This window comes from Triturus cristatus, chromosome 5_1, assembly GCF_964204655.1.
Source record: "Triturus cristatus chromosome 5_1, aTriCri1.1, whole genome shotgun sequence".
NCBI classification, from domain to species: Eukaryota; Metazoa; Chordata; class Amphibia; order Caudata; family Salamandridae; genus Triturus; species Triturus cristatus.
Genome location: NC_140587.1, coordinates 696,186,497 through 696,207,194, shown reverse-complemented (window position 1 = coordinate 696,207,194; position 20,698 = coordinate 696,186,497). Strand labels below are relative to the sequence as shown.

Sequence of the window (20,698 nt, the reverse complement as noted above, 5' to 3'; positions counted from 1 at the left end):
GCACATCGTATAGAGGTATTGGTTATTGTTTTTCCCTCTTGAATAAGTTCATTAGCCCTAGTCTTGTACTTTTCAGGGAGATGGTGCATGATGGTCTCTAGCTCATCATAATGTGCCCTGTCGTATCGGGCCAACAGTGCTTGCGTATTGGCGATACGCCATATGTTGGCAGCTTGTGACGCAGTGCGCTTCCCTGACGCGTCTAGGAGCTTGGACTCTTTGTCAGGTGGGGGCGCTTCGCCTGACGCCTGAGAATTTGAGCGCTTCCTAGCTGTATATACCACTAGGGAATCCAATGGTGCAGGGCCTTTAATGTAAGAAGGGTCTGTGGGGGCGGCTTTGTATTTCTTCTCTATCCAAGGGTTTAGGACCCTGGCCCTGACTGAGTCTTTAAAAACCTCAGGGGCATGTTTAAATACGCCCTTTAACATAGGTAGAATGGCAGTGGACCTATGTGTATCGTCAAAGGTGTCTAGGAGAAAATCTTCCTCCACTGGGTCGGAATGTACCTCCACCCCGTGGTAGTGTGCCACCCGTTGTAACAAATGGTGAAAACCCAAGGAATCTTCAGGTGGGGATGGCCTAGATGGGTACAGGTCATCCTGTGGGACATCTGAGATGTCCGGATTGTTATAATCATCCCATGGGTCTGGAGATCCAGTAGGGGTGGGATCTTGTGGCACATCTGCTGGATCATAATAAGGGTCCCCCAAATCGTCTGGGACAGGAGACAAGGTGGGGGAACGATGAGGTGGAGAGGGTGGAGGAGGTGGGGAAGGCACCCTGAAAGGAGAGGTAGCAATGTCCTTTCTTTTTGGAGGTGGAGGTGGAGCTGGCCTGTCCAAATGTCTCTTTTTTGAAGACAATGTCAAGTGTCCAGTCTTTGGATCCTTGGTGAGGGTTTTTTGCAAAGGATCCGGTGTGAAAAGCTCCTGCGACACTGGTTGTTCGGTCGGCGCCGAAGGTTTCGGGGCCGACGGCTTTTTAGGTTTGTCGAAGCCGTGCTTCCTTGGAACCTCCGGGTTTTTTTGGGTCGGTGCCGAAGAAGGCCTCGGCATGGGAGTGTCGGCGCCGGAAGAGCAGGTTTCGACACCGAAGGCTTCGGTGCCGGGTTTGGTGTGGAGGTGGAGGCCGATTTTTGTCCTTCGGTGCCGAAGGGTGTTTCTCGGCACCGGTGGTTGGCTGGCTCGAGCCCGAGCTGTCGGAAGGCTTAATAGGCTTCTTTACCGGGCCCGAAGGTGGGGTATGAGAAGCAGTATACTTGGTCTTGCCTAGGCCCGGAGGCGAAGGTGTGACCGAAGCCTTTTTCGGTATCGGCGTGGGCGGGGGAATTGTACTAACGACCCGCTGCGCCGGAGTGATGTCCTCCACATCTGAGTCGTCGGCCTCGGAAGCGCTGACGAGGTCGTCGTCCTCCTGTTCGATTTCCTGTTGTCCCGAAGCTTCGACGTCATCTCCGAAGAGGTCGACTGGAGCGGAGGTCGAGGAGCGCGCCATGTTGCGTCTAGCCCGTCGATCTCGAATGGTCTTTTTTGAGCTAAAAGACCTGCAGGCGGGCCTCGTGTTCTAGGGAGAGGCAGAGGTTGCACACCTCATGAAGATCGGTGTGGGGAAGCTTGGACCCACATCGAGGGCACTTCTTGAAGGGAGTTCTTTCTATCAGCCGAGACCGGAGCCGGACTAGGCCCGAAGGCCGCCGTCGACAACCGGAATCGAAGAAGTGCCGAAGAGAAGATGAGTAAGATGATTTATTAGCTGAAGAAGCTCGATGAGCGAGGATTTTTCGTCGATCGGTGAACTGGGAAGTTCGGAACCGGAGCGCGAAGTATTACATCCGAGCCCGATGGCGGAAAAAAACAATCTGAGGATGGGGCCGAAGCCCATGCGCAATACGAACCAGAGGAGGAGTCACCGAACTCGTGACTTCCAAAGACTTTCCAAGAGGAAAAACAAACTGCAAACATCCGGGCCCAACACCAGATGTCGATCTATGCACAGTGTATAATCTGCAGCACATATGCCTCGAACATAATTATTTCCCTGCAATCTTGTAGTTCTTTCTAAAGCAGTAATTGTAAGTACGGAACTGTTCCTTCTTTTGTTTCATTATACTTGAAAACCTGTCAGAAGTGTCTACTGTTTAAAAACATACGACCCACAGATTGGTGCTTCTCCTATAGTCTAATCTCGCCTTAATGCTGAAGCCAATACCTTAGCTACAAATACTTGCTAAAAGGCTAACTTAAGTCATAACCTCTTGAATACATTAAGATCAAAATGGCTCAGGGCACCCCCCCCCCCCCAAAAAACACACACACACACACACACACACACACACACACACACACCCCCACCCCCCCCAATGGTCTGAACCCACAAATTCTCACATTCGTTCGAGTAGATTTAAAAAACAACTTTGACGCTGCCAGTTAGAGTGGTCTTTTCCAGGGCCCTTGCTAAATTAATTTCAGGACTAAGATTTGCTCACACCAAGGGATCTTCTGTAAGTCTCTCTAGGTCTGAGTAAGTGTGAACAGTACATTGTTCACATCCTTTCCATTGAGAGAGGTACCTGACAGAGCTGCCCCGTATTGCCTCTATTATTTGCCCTGGCCATGGAAACCCTAGAGGAGTAGAACAGACTGGACAGCTTGGTAAAAAGACTTTCAGTGGGAAGGAGACATTTAAGACGGAGGTTCACGTTTTGCAGATGACATGCTTCTCTTCTTCTGGTAACCAAGAAAGACCTGTCAGAGGTTAATGGAAATCTTAGATCTTTATAGTCAGGCATCAAGCATCAAAGTTAATTGGGTCAAATTAATTATTATCCCAGTGTAATAGATGCCTGTCTATTATTGCAGCTCCAAACAGATAATTTTAAATATCTGTGCATAGTTGCTGGGAGAAGGTCTGAGGAAAGGGCAACTCAACTGAGTAACCACAATGCCACCCTGCAGAGAATAGTTCATATTAAATGTGTTAAATGTCTTCTTTATGGGAGTTAGGAGGAAAAAGCCACAAAGGGAAAAGAACCTCTTTGATAATCTTGCAATTCTTGACTGGAAATTAATATTAATGCAGAAGTAAAGAACAAGGCACAAATTTCTTCCTGGCATCAGGAAAGAGCTAAGCAAAGACATCACTGGGAAATCCATATGAAGATGCCAACCATTAGGAGCAAACATTCTGGGACAAAGCTAGTACCACGTTAATGATAAATATGACAAAAAGAATGCTCACAATTGTCTCCTTAAATAGGATTCATAAGAAAAAAACTCCACATCACCTTAGGTAGGAAACCTCACGCAGAGTTCCCTGAACAAACACCATCACCATCTTGGAAAAAGCAGTTCACAAGACTGGTCCACGTTCCTTTCCTGTAATTCATGGCTTCAGCCCAACAGGAAAAAACGTTGTCCAAGTTTAACCAGTGCAGAATTCTGCAGTACCGTCACTGCCTTTTCAGTCACTAGATCTGCACAGATCTCCGTGTGACAGTGGCTGAGGAAAAAGCAGCGCAGTCAGGGCCACAAAGACTCCATATGCTGAGCACAGAGTCCTAAAACAGACTGTCTGTGTGGTACGCACACCGTCTTCTTTATACTCGTGAGTTCTGGAAATCTCTTAGCATATATGTAACAGCATGCCCCTGCCCTAGGTGTTCCAAACTTATCAAAGTACTGTTGAAAAGAATTGGAGAAAGTGAAGGAGCATGAACAGAAGTGTCTTCTTCCTAAAAATGCTTGCTATGTGGATAATCTTTCCAGTGAAACAGGAACGCAAGGTGACCTTTAAACTTTCCTTTGTTACAACATCATACTCTGGGTGTCCAGAAAGCTAATGATAAGGGTCAGAGACATAGGGCTTTAATTGGGGTGAATGAAAAACAGAATAAGTCTTCCAAATACGAGACAACTTCAAGTGAAAATTAACAGGACTGATCTGTTGAGTAATAAGAAAGGCACAAAAACATCAAGTTCGAAATTTGACTGGCAAAGTATTAGTAGGAAGAATACGATAGGACAGCTAAACTGTAACTTCAGGAGTAAAATAAGAATTTGATCTTAATTTGTCTATATGTTCCTTCATCTTGACCTTAGAACCAAGTAAACTTTCAGAACAGGCTGTCAATGTTTCTGCAACAGATTCAAATAATCTGGAGCTGCAGAAACCAAAGGATTAATAAGAGCAGAAAGATCAGATCCACAATGGCATTGCAGGTATTGCTCCAAACTTTGAATGATCCGCTCCACTTGCCCATTTGAGGAGGATGATAACCAGAAGAAAGAACTTGTTCAACTCCTAATGGTTTAGACAGAGCTCTCAAAAAACAGAAAAGATGTTGAGTGTATCTATCCAAAGTGATATGAAAAGGTAATCCATGAAGTCGAAAATATTTGGTAAAAACACTGGGTCATTTCTTCTGCTGTTGGTTACATGGATGAAGAAGAAAATGAGCCATCTTTGAAAAGGTGTTAACTGGAACTATTATTATTACTAAATGTCTTCAGAAGCAAGAAGATCTGTTTTAAAATCTGCAGAAGTCGTATGCCAAGGTCTGAACCTCCTGAGCCACTTTCAAAGGCAGGAAATATTCAAAGGGCATGGAATGTAACATTTTATATTGGGCACTAATAGGACAGGCAAGAAAAGGTTCGTGAACATCAGCGGCCATGAGAAGAATCTTGAAACTAAACCCAAAGTAGTGTCAACTTCACTGTGACCAATAAAGGTTAGTCATGGCACATCTTCATTGCATTTATCTGTAGTACCTTACTCAAAATAGCTTTTTGGATGAAATCCTGCTCATTTCGTTGGACTAAAGAAGTAGAAAAGTGTCCTATATCTCCAAATGGGCAACCAAAATCATTACTTGCTCAGGCAAATGCAGATCCAGTAAGGCAGCCAATCAAGCATAAACCTTTTCTCTGCTGTAGTTAATTTGTGTATGGCGAAAAGGAAGATGCATCACAAGATAATCCAAAAATTACCATAGTTTTGCTGGGTCCCAAGTAAAAACTTAATCAAGAATATTAATTTTGCCAGTGTCATAATTAATGACCGAAATGGCAAAAAGGGAAATTCTGCATGCCAGAAATCTGATAATTGAAGATTATTTGTTGTTAATTCTAAATAATTTCCCGGGGTTATCATGTAATGAGCTAACTTTGATTATTATGGGACACATTTAATGTTTTAGTTTTCTTGCCTTAGTAGATCTTAGCTTCCGACTGTACATCACAAATATAGCTTCTTGGATTCTGGTATGGTAAAACAATTTAAATTCCAGTTGCACCATGGCTTGTTACATACAGTCTGAAAGCCCAAATAGAAATCTATATGATCTATATCACATTAGAGCTACTAGGTGACCACATCAACAACTAAGCCGAAGGAGCGCTGCTCGCGCTTAAAATTATCAAGAAAATCAAACCTTTTATTTCGCCTGATGATTTTAATATGGTATTGCAATCTCGTCCTCTCAAAACTCGATTTTGCAAACACCATCATCACAGGAATTCCGAAAACCCACCTTGCCCCCCCTTAACAACAGTTCTCAACATGGCTGCATGGTGACTAACAGGTGTTAAACGATTCGAACACATTTCACCAGCCCTCAAGAACCTCAATTGGCTTCCCATCGAAGGAAGATGTATACATAAGACGGCTTGCATCACCCACAAAGCCCTTCACACGCAGAACCCAAACTACCTAGGTTCCAAACTTTCCAAAGCAGGAAGAGCCAGAGCTCTGAGAAGCTCCAACTCACTTCTTCTCATCCCTCCCAAACTGAAAAAGAAACCCTCTCAGACTCGCTCATTCTCTGGAAATGCTCCTAAGATCTGGACGCACTCCCTACAGATCTCCAATGTAACCCCATCCTTGACATGCTTCAAACGGAACCTTAAATACCTTGCGATCAAAAAATACTTTAATACTCAAACTAAACTATGCCCACAATGAGTCACACAACCCATTTAGACCCTTAGGCGGGCACTTGATTGTTGAAGCTTCCTCTTTGTCATGCAAGCCTTAATCTTGTTCTGTTACAATGTCCTGTACCTACCTTGACGGCTTAATGATCTCCTAGATATGTTTATCTGGATGCACCTCTATGTTTGATCTACATACTTATATGTACTTCTATAGAACGACCCTGCATTATATGTAAAACGCTCCGATACATTTGGGTCTAGCTAGCGCTATAAAAAAACCTATATAAATAAATAGGTGAGATGACTTCCCATAAAAGGCTATAAGTCGGTCATTTAAAGTGAAGATTAGTTTAGAGGACATAATCTTTAATATATGGCTGAATAAAGGGCCCATAGATTTTCTGCTTGATTTTTAAAAGGTCAACTTTAAAACTAAAAATTTAATTTCCAATGCAGCGCAATGCTTTTCCCCAATCCAAATGCTGTGATACATATAGTCTGGTACATGCTCTATTTTACTGTTTTCTGAGAACTATTGGCCTTTTATAGCTATTTTCCTTTCAAACACCATTATCTTGTCACATTTTATTATTTATGGTACGCCTGTTTGCTTTACAGTAACCCAGCATGTTTAGGAGACCTCTTTACAAGCCATTTGCTGTCTGGTCCAAAAATATGGTATCATCGGCATACTGGAGTATGAGAAAGGAAAATGTTACTTATTCTGTAAGTATCTGTTCGTAGCATGTAGAGCTGTAGATTAATATGCTGTGCATACTCCTGTCACCCAGTGTTGGGCCCGGATGTGTCCATGTTGTTTTTCTTCAAATAAGTCTATCAAGTCACGAGGTACAGGGACTCCTCTCCTTACTGGTGGTGCTCATGGTCATCGACTCCATTGTTAGATTGTTTTCCGGCAAGGCGGGTGAAGATGCAATGTGAAGTGCAGCGAAGCGATTTATAGATAGACGTCTATACAAACGAGAGACAAGAGATAGTAAAGGATACTGCAACGGCCACAGACGTCCAGGGAGGAGGGTGGGCGCATGTGCATCTACAGCACTACATGCCACGAACAGATGCTCACAAGATAAGTAACCTTCTCTGTTCAAAGCATGTGTGGCTGTAGATACACATGCTGTGCATTGACTGTAAAGCAGTCCTCTCAAAAGCAGAGGCTAGCCCATGGGTGTTGCACTAGATTGAAAAAGTGTATGGAGTACTGCCTGGCCAATATTTGCTTGCTGGTGAGCTAGGCCATCCACACAGTAATGTTTTGTAAAAGTGTGTGGTGTAGACCAGGTAGCTGCTTTGCATATATCAGCTATTGAAATGTTCCCCAGGAAGGCCATAGAGGCTCAATTTTTCAAGTGGAGTGAGCAAAGTCCTCTTAGCTTTAGCACTGTATTTCTGGATGCATCTCATTATCCAAATGGCAGGGCCCGATTTGGACAGAGCCTTCCCTTTGTGGGGTTTGGAGAAAACGACAAAGAGGAGTTGGTTCCAAATAGTTTAGTTATGTCAATATACTACACAAGGGATTGTTTTACATCCAAAGTAAGGAGAGCCCATTCCGCAACTGAGTCAGGTTGTGGGAAGAAGTCAGGGAGTTCAGTGGATTGATGACGGTGGAATTGGGAGACCACCTCGGGGAGGAATTTGGCGTTAGTGTGGAGGGCTACCCTATCCCTAAGTACTTAGAAGAAAAGTTCTTATAAGGTTAGTGCCTGTACGTATCAGTAAAGTGATAGAGACCAGAAATGCTACCTTCCAAGAGAGGAACTGGAGGGGGCAGGAGTGGAGGGGCTCAAATGGAGGACCCATGAGTCTTGTCTTTAAATTTTTCAAATTTCATGCCGGGGCAGATGGGACCCGAGTGGGAATTACTCTCTTAAGACCCTCCATGGAAACCTTAATGACTGGAATCCTGGACAGATGTGTGGTCTATTCTGAAGATAGGAGGCCATAGTGGTTAGGTGTAGCCATATGGTGGTGAAAGCCAGTTCCCAAACCTGCAAGTGAAGCAGGTAACAGACAATATCCTGCACTGTGGCAGTTAAGGGGTCAATGCATTCTGAGTGACAGTACACAAACCTCGTCCACATGGCTGCATAGCAGGCACGAATAGTTGGCCTGCTTGCTTCCTTGAGAATGCTCATGCACTCAGGTGGAAGATTAAGGTACCCAAATTTTATGATGTCAGGAGCCAGATCACAAGGTTGAGACCTGAGGACCAGGTGCCCGATTTCTCCATGGTTGTGCATGACAAGATCCGGCCTGCTGAGAAGCTTCTCGGGAGGAACCAGTGAGTTGAATCAGAGTGGTGAGCTAGGGCTGGCGGGCTCATGTGGGAGCCACCAAGATGAGGGTGAGCGACATCTGCAAAAGCCTCTAAAAGACAAATGGAAGTAGTGGAAGAGGCAGAAAGTCATAGGAAAAAACGCTGACAAACTTATCCATAGCGTATTGCTGTTGGGACTGTGGGAGTGGGAACCTGGAGGCTAGGTTTTGGCATTTGGTATTTTCTACTGTGGTGAAACGGTCTATTTCTGGGAAGTCTCATCGCCGAAAGTAGTGAAGGAGGACTCTCAGGTGGCATTTCCCACTCATGGATTCGTTGCCGCATCCTGCTGAGGGGGTCGCAAAGTCGTCATCCATGCCCAGAAGTTACTCAGCCAGCAGATTGATTTTGTGGCTGCCAAATACACTGGGCTAGCCGTGAGATTTGTGGAGACCAGGTGCCGCCCTGTTTCTGAAGGTAATACATGGCTGTCATATTTTCCGTCTGGATGAGAACAACCTTGCCCATCAGGTGAAGTAGGAAAGCCTTCAATGCTAGGTGAACAGCTAGGAGTTACAGGTTGTTGATGTGGAGGCCCTGGCGTCTTGACTCCCACTAGCTCTGGACAGTCAGATCCTTTAAGTGTGCACCCCAGCCCGCAAAGGAAGTGTCCGTTGTAATGGTCCTCCGAGAAACTGGGTCGAGAAAAGGCTGCCCTTGCAACAGGTTTTGGTGTTCCACAACTGCAGAGAGCAAGGTGGAATGGTGGGAGGCGTGGAATTGAGCTCCAGGCAATAACCATGCTGGATAGTGTCCAACACCTACTGATCAGAGGTGACAATCCGCCCCAAGGTGCCCTGACAATTGCTGTGTAATGAGGGGGAGGGGTGCAGGGAAGAGAGGAGAGGCAAGTCAGAGTTTGATGGTGGTGGTGGCAGCTCCTTTAAGGGAGCCACTTTTGCCTCTGCCTTTTGAATTGTTGCCTCTCTAGGATCCCTTGAAATAGCCTCTGGGAGAGGGATGTTGGGCCTGTGGAAGCTGTTATGTCATGGAAGTGTAGGGGAAGATGGTCATCCAACCTCCACAGTAGGGCGTGCAATGAAAAGAACTGCTAAGAGCAGGAGTTTGAGGGGCGCCCAGAACCTTTGTGGTCTCTGTATCTTTTTTCATTTTTCCTAGTATCTGGCCTGCAGACAGAACAGATGTTGCCCATCAAATGGAATGTTAAGCCGGAGATACAGAGCTAGGCGTACCTGCGCAGGAGGATACTGGCAGCAGTGTTGGTAGCATCTAATGCGCAGAGGACATTGGTGTTAGAGATCTGTTTCCCTCAGAGACAATCTCATAACCCCTTTTCCTGTGCGCTTCTGGGAGATTTTGGAGGAGCTCCTCCATCTCATTTCATATCTGGAGTGCAGCCCAATGGAATTAGCAATACGCCAATGAGAGGCAGATTGCACAGCCACCCTTTTCCCTGCATCGCCTATAAGTTTGTTCTCCTTATCTGGAATGGGGTAAATCAATATCCCGGGAGCATTTTGTGGGCAGTAGTGACAACCAGGGAGTCAGATGGGAGCTGTCCACGAATGTAAATGGGGTCAGTAAGGTAGGCCTTGTATTTTTTGTCCACCCTGGGTATAATGACCCTAGCGCAGACAGGGTCATGAAAAATGTCATGGGTATGACGCAGCATGCCCTTGAGCGTGGGAAGGAATTGGGTGGAGTAGTGGGTGGAGGAGAGGATTGCTTCTAGAGGTTCATTTTGGAGATATACCTTATGAAAGGCAGCAGCCCTACCAATAACTGTGGTAGGATGTGGAGTCGTCTGGAGGAGAAGGATGTGCAGGGTACAAGTCAAATTCTGTGTCCGCCAGGGTGGGGTCTGCATCTTAGGAGTCCCAGGGATCTCCCTTGAGGTATAAAAATAAAGGGGGTCCTTTGGAGAAACAGGCAGGGAAGGTGAGCGCTGCGAAGCAGGCTGAGGTGCTGGATGTATGCAGAGCAAATGGCTAAATACCTTGGCTGCTTTCTTTTGCTGCTTGGGTGGTGCTTGCATGTCGAGGGCTTCCTCTAAGGACAGCTGGCATTTGGATGACTGAGCAGCAGACATCGGAGGGTGAGTGAGGACTCGGCCCATGTTGGGATGAATGACCAAATATCTGTTGAGGGTTGATCTCCTCTTGGAATTTATGAAGGATTGGTTTGATATCACCCAAGCACAGGTCGGTCCTGCTGGTCAACACAGAGGGTTTCAGCTCCTATGGCAGGTTTCAGTGCCGAAGGTGTTGAGCCCCGAAGGGCGGGCTGGCACCGAGGCAGAAACAGTGGGTGCCGAAGCAGCCAGCCTCGATGGTTTTTCCAGCACCATGCTTGAGCTGGGAGTAACGCCTGAAGGTGGTGGCGGGGCCTACTGTGGTCCAAAGGCAGTGGTGGGCCGACGGCCTGTCTGTGACGCACCAGAGGGGCTGGATGACCCTTGGAATGGAACCACTTAACTTGCCATTGGTGTTGAAGTGGAAAGGGTACCATACTCATGGCTTGCAGAGCTGGCGGAAGATCCTCGAGATCGGAGCCAGAGCGGTCATCGGGTGAGAAAGATTCCTAGTCTCCGACCGACGGCTGTGGATGGTGCACCCCCCTCGAAGTCTTTGGGGCCGAATATGTCAGGGTTGGTGTCTGTACTTCTTCCTACATAACATCTCAAGATGATGTGCCCTATGGTCATAGAGGGCCTTCTTGGAGTGGAATGAACAACTGACATCGCAGGCAACCTCTTTGTGCATGGGTGCGAGACACAAATAACAGACCTGATAGAGGTCAGTCCAAATGTACTTTGTGTGGCGGAGAGGTCAATAGCGGAATGGTGTCTGTTTCATCACCATCAAGGCATGGTGGAGAGACGCGATCGGGAGAAGGAAGTGGGCCCGAAAGGGAGAGGCCCACGAGGAGGGGTTGTGACTGGCCCGAACACCACTCGAGTAAAGCAACAAAGGCAGACCCGAGACAAAGAAGGAAGATGCGATCTAGAATACCAACGGAGGGAAGGAAGCCGTGTAGACCGAAAAGAGCACCACAAAGGTGTTGAACCGGAGTACGGGAGCACACATCTGAAACAGACAGCGTAAATAAAATAATCTAACAATGGAGTCGATGACCATGCGCATTACTAGCAAGAAGAGGAGTCAATGCACTTCGTGACTCGAAAGACTTCGAAAAACAATTTGCACACATCCAGCCCCAACACTAGATGGCAGGACTATGCACAGCATGTGTAACTACAGTCACACATGCCTTGATCATACAGTTTTCTCTTAAAAAGCTGTACCAATATCAGGTACATATACATTAAAAAGCAATAGCGCCAGTAGGCATCCTTGTTTCAGCACTTTTTTTTTTAAACACCTTACCTGCAGTGAAAGATGGACCCACTTTGACTCTTACTCGGGTCTCAGAATATAGCGAAAGTATTGCAAACAACAACGGTACAAGGATTCCCCTTATGGACTTTACGCCACAAAAGATTACAAAGCATGCTAGCGGTTTTTAAAATCTATAGAATGCAGCATAAACATGGTGCTCTTATTATGTAAGGTACAGTGGGTCAATGCTGATACAGTTACAGATTTCTTAAATCCCACAGACCAGCTGAAACCCTAACCAATAGTGAGGAATATTATTATTTTTAATAACTTATACTTCCAGTTCCTATAACAGCAAGCCTCGCATAGCATTTGCCGTGAACATCAAGACGAGGAATAAGGCAGTAGTGAGATGGTGTACAAAGCAAGCCTATTAACGGATTGGAAAAAAGAATGGTTAACCAGCCCACCCAAACAATAATATTAGTCTGGAATACAATTTGCAAATTTTGTATTCAAACATTTACACACTTTTTCACTAGTTATAATAGATAGGTTGTCATCTGATTCGCATTTTGGTAAATGGACATATCTAAAAACTTCAGTTACATAAAATGACAACCACTCACTCGATGACACTCCATTAATAATACTACGAGTACCGTCATGAATGATACGAGTGACAGTCCCCTTGTGCACTCAGCTGTAATCCCGCTAGGCGAGCTGCCTTTGCCGTGTTCTTCAGCGGCGCCATGTCCGCTGTCGGCCGGCTTTCCCCTGAGAGCAGACAGGACCAATAGACTCCCGATTCCCCGAGGTTGGAGAAGAGCGTCGCTCGCACCCAAAGGCAAGAAGAGGGACGTTTCTGAGACGGGTCTGGGAAGAGACAGTGAGGAGGCACTGAGCACCAGCTCCACTGCTTCGGGCTTTGCTTAGCTAACCACACAGACCACCAATGATGCTGGCTCAAGTAGTGCCCCTGTAGGAGGAGACTCAGTTGGAGTAGGAGAAGCAGCAGCAGGGACGGGCACTGCATCTATGAGTGAATCGCCGTGAGAGGCTTTGGAGTGTTGAACGACGCTGTGGCATTTGGAGGAGCCGCGGGAGGAACCGGGTGTTGCCGCTGGTGAAGTTGGGCTGCTGCACGGTACTCCATTGACCACGAGTCCGTGCGTGGCCTCAGGTGCGCTGCTGCCCGCCCACAATCCTTGAAAACAGCTCGCGGAACCCGCTGGCGCACGTCCCGCTTCGCCGTGAGAGGCTTTGGAGTGTTGAACGACGCTGTGGCATTTGGAGGAGCCGCGGGAGGAACCGGGTGTTGCCACTGGTGAAGTTGGGCTGCTGCACGGGACTCCATTGACCAGGAGTCCGTGCGTGGCCTCAGGTGCGCTGCTGCCCGCCCACCCGCCCACAATCCTTGAAAACAGCTCGCGGAACCCGCTGGCGCGGGTCCCGCTTCGCCGTGAGAGGCTTTGGAGTGTTGAACGACGCTGTGGCATTTGGAGGAGCCGCGGGAGGAACCGGGTGTTGCCGCTGGTGAAGTTGGGCTGCTGCACGGGACTCCATTGACTAGGAGTCCGTGCGTGGCCTCAGGTGCGCTGCTGCCCGCCCACCCGCCTATTGAACCATGCCTATTTATTCCCCTTCCTTCGCCGCTGCGCGGGACGCGAGCGGGACTCCCAGGACGAAGCCCGGACAAAGGGCGGACAGTCTGTGACAGGAGGGGGCTGGCGGGGGCCGTGGACTTCTTGATACATTTAGAGGTATCAGCTGGGTTGATCATATATTGTTGTGGTGTTGTGAGAATATAGCACGACATTGGAGAATACGAGAGGGTTGGCAGGGTTGGTAATCGCTTGTTATTTATGCTCTAACTGCTGTAGTACTGTATCAGTTTAACTCATGTCAAAAGCTAAATCTACTTCGGGAAAATCAACCATGGATAATTATCTTGTGAAAATGGTTGATAAGATAAATCAGGAGCGGAGAAAGTCATTGGGGCGACTAGAAGCCGCTGACCCTATTCTTTCTAATAGCAACTCCACTACTCCTTTACCCATTGTAGATCATGTAAGTGATGAGATTAATGACCCGATTCATGATACGGATGGCCCCATAGTGGTTGCCTCCGTAGAAGGAAACAGCCCCGCTGACTCCTCCCTCGAGGACTTAATACCTATACCAGACCCATCGACTGCTACTCTGACGGCTACAACATCACAGAGAATACTACGCTCTAGCCGGACCCATAATAAGATTGTACATTCTAAAAGGGGGGGGGGGGGCGATCATCTAAGAGAGCCGATCCTTTACCCATTAATTCTGCCCGCGACCCTACTGTAGTGCAGGATAGCCACCCGGTCACCATAGATAGTAGGCAGCTGGACCTTTTAATCAGCATGATTGATGCCAAGTTTGATCTACTAATTAAACCATTATTGAACAAACTTGATATGGTAGCTACCGAAGTGGCCAGACTAGGAGGCTTGTTAGAATCACACCTCAATGCAAGCACTGGTACCAAAGTAAATGTTGAGGTCTTAGAAAATAGTCATGTTCCTCGACAGGCTTCTGAGACAGTTAAACCAACGGTCAAGATTAACCCCCCTAAGACTCCATACGGAGAACACTGTGATGAGAGAAGAAATGTACCAGACTCCCTGCAGACCCCAGGCCAACAAAGATTGTTATGCACCCCTGCCGCCGTGAATCAGCTTGGACCTGGTTTAAAAAACCCTGGTACTTCCAGGCCCGATCTGCCCCCAGCTTGTGCCCCGTTTGTGGCAGTACTTACCAATGTTCCACAAGTTAATGAAACTGGCCGCAATTATAGTGAATCCCATGCTTCTCTGAAAAACAAAACTGTGGATTGGCTGCATCGGGAATGCGGCTTCCCAGTTGTTTTGGCAAAGAATATATTAAGCACAAGAAGAGTTAATTGGATTGGGAGCTCGCGCAAGACCTGTGGGGGTGACTGTATTATAGTCAACTTCCGAAGCCCCCATCTTGCATCAACAGCCTTGTTAAGAGCACAATCATCACCTCCACAGGATCAAGGGATATCTCTTCGGCCTCTAGGGTATTTCTATAGGCATCTTAATACCCGTCCTAATGTTGTATTTACTGGGACGAGAGAAGGAGATATGAATGTTTTCCCTGGTCCTACCATTACTACGTCAAACCGATTTGAAGTACTGAGCGGACTGGATTGCAATGATTGACTGGCGCCAGTCTCGTCTAAACCAATGGATGTTGTTGACACCGTTGGAGGCAAGGGAGGGAATGTTATTGTGAGGGTGCTAGACATAGTAGATGCCAGTAGGAATTATATTACCAGCAGGATGACCAGATGTTGTGAAAGAGAGAATTGTGTTCCCCTGGCTGGGGACCAGCCTTGTAGTTTTGTCCCCTCTGTCCTTACTAGCCCCATACCCTCATCCAGACCCCGTAGACAGAGTGCTTGTTTGATTGCTAGTTGGAATATTGCGGGACTCTCATCTAAGGACACTTGTCTGGGATGGTTAGAATTCATTAATACTTTTAACATTGTATGTCTTCAGGAAACCTGGTGTGTTGACCCAATCAATTATAATGGTTTTGTTTCTTTCAATTTACCTGCTGTGGCCTCATCGTCGGGCAGGGCAAAGGGTGGGTTATTGGTTCTGATTTCTGTAGAAATACCCATCAAAGTTAAGAAACATGTTTTGGTTGGTGCACACTCCCAGATTTTATGGCTTCAACAGGAGCAGGATAGAAATATCCTTTTAATTAACTTTTACAATAATATTTTTGACTGTTCAAGGTATCAGGTTGTACTTGCATTGGAATCTGCTATGGAAGACATTATAACCAAATTTGATATTGTTTTTGATATCATTTGGGTAGGAGATTTTAATACAGTGGTGTGTCCCCTTGCCGCTCAAAGGGTATGTGGCTTTACTGACCATTGGGGGGATGGTGTTCGCCATTTCCCTCATAATTCTTATGGTAATTCTTTGAACAAAATTTTAACTACTTATGACATGGAAATACTGGTTAACCAGGTTAATTCCTCAGGCGAAATTATTCCCACTTACACGGGAAGGAATGCTAATACAGTAATTGACTTTATCTGTATATCATCCGGTATTGGCCCATGGTGTTCAACCCCTGTAGTTGTGGATAACCTAATTAGTGATCATAACTGTATCACTGCTGAGGTAACCTTATGGAAGGACCGACAGGTGTTTATCCCATGCACTATTACCAATATCGAGCCACATCGACCTAATGGTATTCGTATCAGATGGAAAGGTAATAAAGCGGACATTCAATCCAATGCCATCGTTTCAAAATGTCTTACGGAAATTGTTACAATTTTAGAAAGTGAGGAAGGAAATGTTGAAATTGTGCATCATTTTATTAATATTAATTTAATCATAGATAGCAACTTCACCGTACTCCACAAGGGCAGGAAACTCCAGCATAAGGGATGGTTTGACCATACATGCACTACTGCACTTAAGAGGCTAAAAATAGCACTGGCAGCAGAGAGGAGAGATATTGGAACGATTAGGGAACTGCGAGGGATCTATCAGACCGCTATTAAGTCTAGGAAAACAGAACTAAGACAAGAGGCATGGGATAAACTAGACCAGGCAGCCTCCAACGCGGATTCCTCTTTGTTTTGGGCAACTGTTAATAGCCCCTTTTTAAAGGACGATAAGATGCCCGAACTATCAGCTAATGTCAGTGCGGAGAGCTGGGTCACCCATTTCTCTTCGATCTTTGACTCGGCCAGAGATGGGGGACTTTATGATGACAGGTGGCCTGTCATCCCCTTGGATATCACCACCGCCGAAGTGTGGGACAGTATTAAATCTAGTAGGGGTGGGAAGGCCCAGGGACCTGATGGGGTAGCCATTGATGTATACAAAACAGCACCCGAGATATGGGGTCCGCTGCTTACAAAGGTATTTAACACTGCCGTTTGCAACGGGGTTCCCCACACTTGGGAGGAATCCATAATTGTACTAATCTACAAGAAAGGAGACAGGGGGGATGCGAAGAACTACCGCCCAATTTCCCTCCTGGACTCCTCGGTGAAAATTATGAGCCGGGTACTTATGGTTAGGCTGGAAGAATGGGCGGAGTCCAATAATATCCTGGCTGATTCCCAATATGGTTTCAGGAAGGGCAGAGGAACATTAGAACAATGCCTCAACCTCGACTTAATAATCGGGAAATACACCAAGGCAAAAAAAGGATCCCTCTATCTCTGCTTCGCAGACTTGAGCAGTGCTTTTGATATGGTGAACCATAATATTTTATGGGCCACATTATTGGAATTGGGGGCACCGGAGTCTATTGTTTATTTTTTAGCGAGACTCTATGTTAAATTAAACTCTAGTGTCCGTTATGGTCAGGCTGGGGAGTGTACCCCCAAGTTTAGGGTTAGGCGGGGAATTAGACAAGGGTGTGTGCTTGCTCCTTTACTTTTTATTCTTTTTATTAATAAAGTGGATCTAGTTTTAAAGGAGGTTGCGGCTGATGCACCAAAAATTAATGATTTCAGCGTCCCCGTACTTCTTTATGCGGACGACGCCGTAATCTTGTCTAGGACCCCTATTGGCCTACAGGGCTTGATGGACAGGTTTTCACTGTTCATTAAGGACAGGAAGCTGTTGATCAACAAATCAAAAACCTTTATTATGGAATGTGGTGCGGTATGTAAAAAACCCCATGCCTTTTTCATAGAAGGACACAAGGTGTTAACAGTGGAGTCTTTTAATTATCTCGGCATCACCTTTTCTAAAACGGGCAGTTGGACCAGCGAGATCAACCGTGTCCAGGCTAAGATGGCGAAAAGCTCTCATGGGGTGTTTAAATTTGCTACCAATATCGGAGACAAAAGGATTAAAGATATGCTAACGATTTTTCAAATGAGATGTCTCTCGGTGGCCCTTTATGGAGCCGCGGTGTGGGGGCATATCAAGGCAGGGAACCTGCAAGTGGAGGAAAACCTTTTCCTTAAAAGGCTCCTGTGTTTGCCCAAATCAGCTACCAACGATTTGGCTCACAGAGAGCTAGGTATTTTCCACCTCTCCGACCTATTAGCAATAAGGCCTTTAATGTTGTGGCGCTCTGTTTGGTCAAAGGAAGAGACCTCCTTAAGCAGAGCAATTATCGGAGATTGTCTCTCCACTGACGGCCACCTAAAAATTCCCTGGATCAAATTTGTCTTAAATTGTTATCTAAAGATTTATGGTATTAAACTTAAAGATGATTGTAACGCCCCTTCCAGTTTGCCCAAAGAAGTGATGAAGTCGGTTTTTATGAATTTTAAGTTAGAGAAGCGGGAAAGGATCAGTAGTAACTTAAGTACATGTATGTTTTACGGCAGATTCTGTGAAAACGAGGGATTTCAGCCGTATTTAAGTCTAGTTACTCGACCCTCCCACCGGTATGTTATTACCAGATTAAGGTTTGGGATTGTGCACCATTTGGTGGCCTACCCGTGTTTCAAAAAACATCCGGTAGGCCCATGCCCATGTGATAATGTATCAGCTCAAAGCACAATGCACTTTCTTTTACTGTGTAACCTATATGGTAGCTATCGTCAAGCCTACCTTAAGCCTATCCTGTTAAAATTTGGAGTTAGGAGTATACAAGATGCTATGAAGTTGCTTTTAAAACCTTACTCTGATGTTTGCTTTTTTACTGCCACCTTCCTCCTATCAGCTATCAAAGCAAGGCCTAGTATGCTTTTTTAACTATTTAAATGTTTTAACTATGCAATCTGTTTTGCAATTTTTTAATATGATTATGTTTACTGTATTTGTTGTGTATTCGTTCTGCTTTTATGGACTTGTATTTTAAGCTCCGAATAAAGCCTTATGAAGTGAATGACTCCATATATTCAGTTTATCCCATTGATTTAGATACTAATGTTGAGGAGAACTGCTGGAAACACTGCTGCTTGCAAATTGTTAAAGTATCATTAAACTATAGACAACTTGTACAATTTGTGTTCATAAAGCATGTGCACCATTCCCCTGCATGGCTCCACAAATGTTAGACTTCAATGGCTTTTAGTGCATTAGGTGCGCACCACCCCCACACTAATTTTGTTTGTATGGCATTTCTTCGCTTTGGTGTTCTGGATTACTGAAGAGTGGTTGCAGCCACAGTCTTGAACTTTATACATTTTTGCATTCCCCCCTCCCCCCAATCACTGATGATACTACTGGCATATCCGAAGCCAAAGGCCAAAAATGTAGGGTGGGTTAGAGAGAAAGTCTACTGTAAAAACAATGCAGGGTTATTTTTTATCAATGCAGTTAACGAAGTTGAGTCGATTACTGGTCAATTCTGAAGGCCTATGGAGCACTGTCTTGTAAATATAAGAGGTGGTGCTGTAGGTGCTACGGTAAACATTTTTTAGTTGGTCAGTGTGCCGAAAGGAACAACTATGATTCTTTTTTGCATGGATGTTTAACTAAGGGCACAACATGAGGGGGAGACGTGGTGGCACAAATCAAATCCTATGGTTCTAAAAAATGTCTGAGTCGTTACCCTGCTATGATACTAATTAGGTTTGCAACGTTAATGTTACTTATGTTGCAGTTTCTTTGCAAAATAAAATCAAAATAAAGGTGTTAATCTATCATTAACTGTATTTACAGATATATATATTTCTAGATTGGAAGAAACATTTTTCTCGTTTGTCCGTCTTCTTTTTTTCTCTTGTATAATCCCCTATATTTAGGTTGAAAATGTAGGTCTTCATTGATTACTTGCTTCTTCCTTGTTTTAGAAAAATCATTTTGATAATTTTAATTTGATAACATTATTTTTTGCATTCTTAGCATTTTGACGTTCTTATTATTTAAAAGAAAAAACTCAATTTCTGCAACCCCTGGGGAGGGTTTTCTTGCTCCATACAGCCAAATGAAGCAGTGATCTACCCTGGACATAAAGACAAAGGACCACAGCACGCTCAAACAAGCCTCCCGTATTACAGGCCTCATACCAGTGGCAGTGTTGTGTGTATGTTTGGTATTGTTTTTCTGTCTTGGCACCAAAGGGCCACATTGTGGCACATGTTATACACCTCAGAAATCACTAACATAAGAGCACAAAAGCACTCAAACAACTGCTCACTAAAAATTTGTTCCTGTACTGTACCTTCATCTACAGATTTTGTGAAGTTAAACAGCAGTGCCGTCAATCCCTTCAGACATCCTGCGACCAAGGGCAGTTTCGGTTCTCTTGTTCCAGAGGTCATCTGAAAAATATTTTTAGTGTGGTTATTTTCTATCAAATTGCACACACTTGAGAACACAAGGGAAAATTGCAGTAATCTCTTTTCTGCCCGTTAGCAAACGTCCATCATACGTGGGAGGAGACGTGACCAAGATAAATCAGGTATCCTCTGTATAATTTTGTTTATAATTAACTATACTGATTAGCGTCCAATTGTGTGGGTTGCGGAGAAACGAAAATGGGCCCATAAGAGATGTTTCAGGGATTAGGTCTTGGAGATCATTCATACAAAATGTTGACACAGCAATTAATTAAAATGTTGATACAAAGCGTTCACCAATATCAATCATTAGTAGGCATCTTAATTGCCCAAGAGGAAATGTAGGCACTAATAAAATGTAAGGAAGCTCACTGTAATTAATCATGCATACTCCCTCCAGTCACACAAAGACAACTGATTCACTCAACCTTCAACTATTAGTTGAAAATTGACTTGGTGCTTACAATTTATGGGGTAGTTGAATGAACAAGCACTGAAAGTGATTCCATTAACGCAGTGAGTGCGCAAATAATAATATGATTTGGTTGAAATACCCATTAGCCAAAATACAACTATTACAGTGTGATAGTAATATAAAGCAAGGTAAGATAACAATTGATTTAACTGGTATCATCAGAAATGTAACATACCAAAAATAAAACCTCTGTCAACAACAACTTGTCCCTGTATCTGAACAGTAAGTGATTAACTCTCAATCAATCAGGTGACTTGCAAAGCGTGACTACTCACCCGTAAGGGTCTCAGGGCACTCTAGCGTTAAAGTCAGCAGCAAGGTCAGTAAGAGAAAGAACAGATACAGGAATTAGCGAGAGTGGAT

The 20,698-nt window shown here is 45.1% G+C and overlaps 1 protein-coding gene across 2 annotated transcripts in view; it reads right to left on the bottom strand.

The window, feature by feature from the left end:
• The window catches only part of PRKDC (protein kinase, DNA-activated, catalytic subunit), a 2,754,228-nt gene that overhangs the window by 2,649,331 nt on the left and 84,199 nt on the right, over nt 1-20,698 (bottom strand). For both annotated transcript variants that reach the window (XM_085605657.1, XM_085605658.1), the window contains exon 7: nt 19,743-19,842. In XM_085605657.1, coding sequence (XP_085461783.1) covers nt 19,743-19,842 — 100 coding nt within the window. The remainder of the gene's footprint in view (nt 1-19,742; nt 19,843-20,698) is intronic.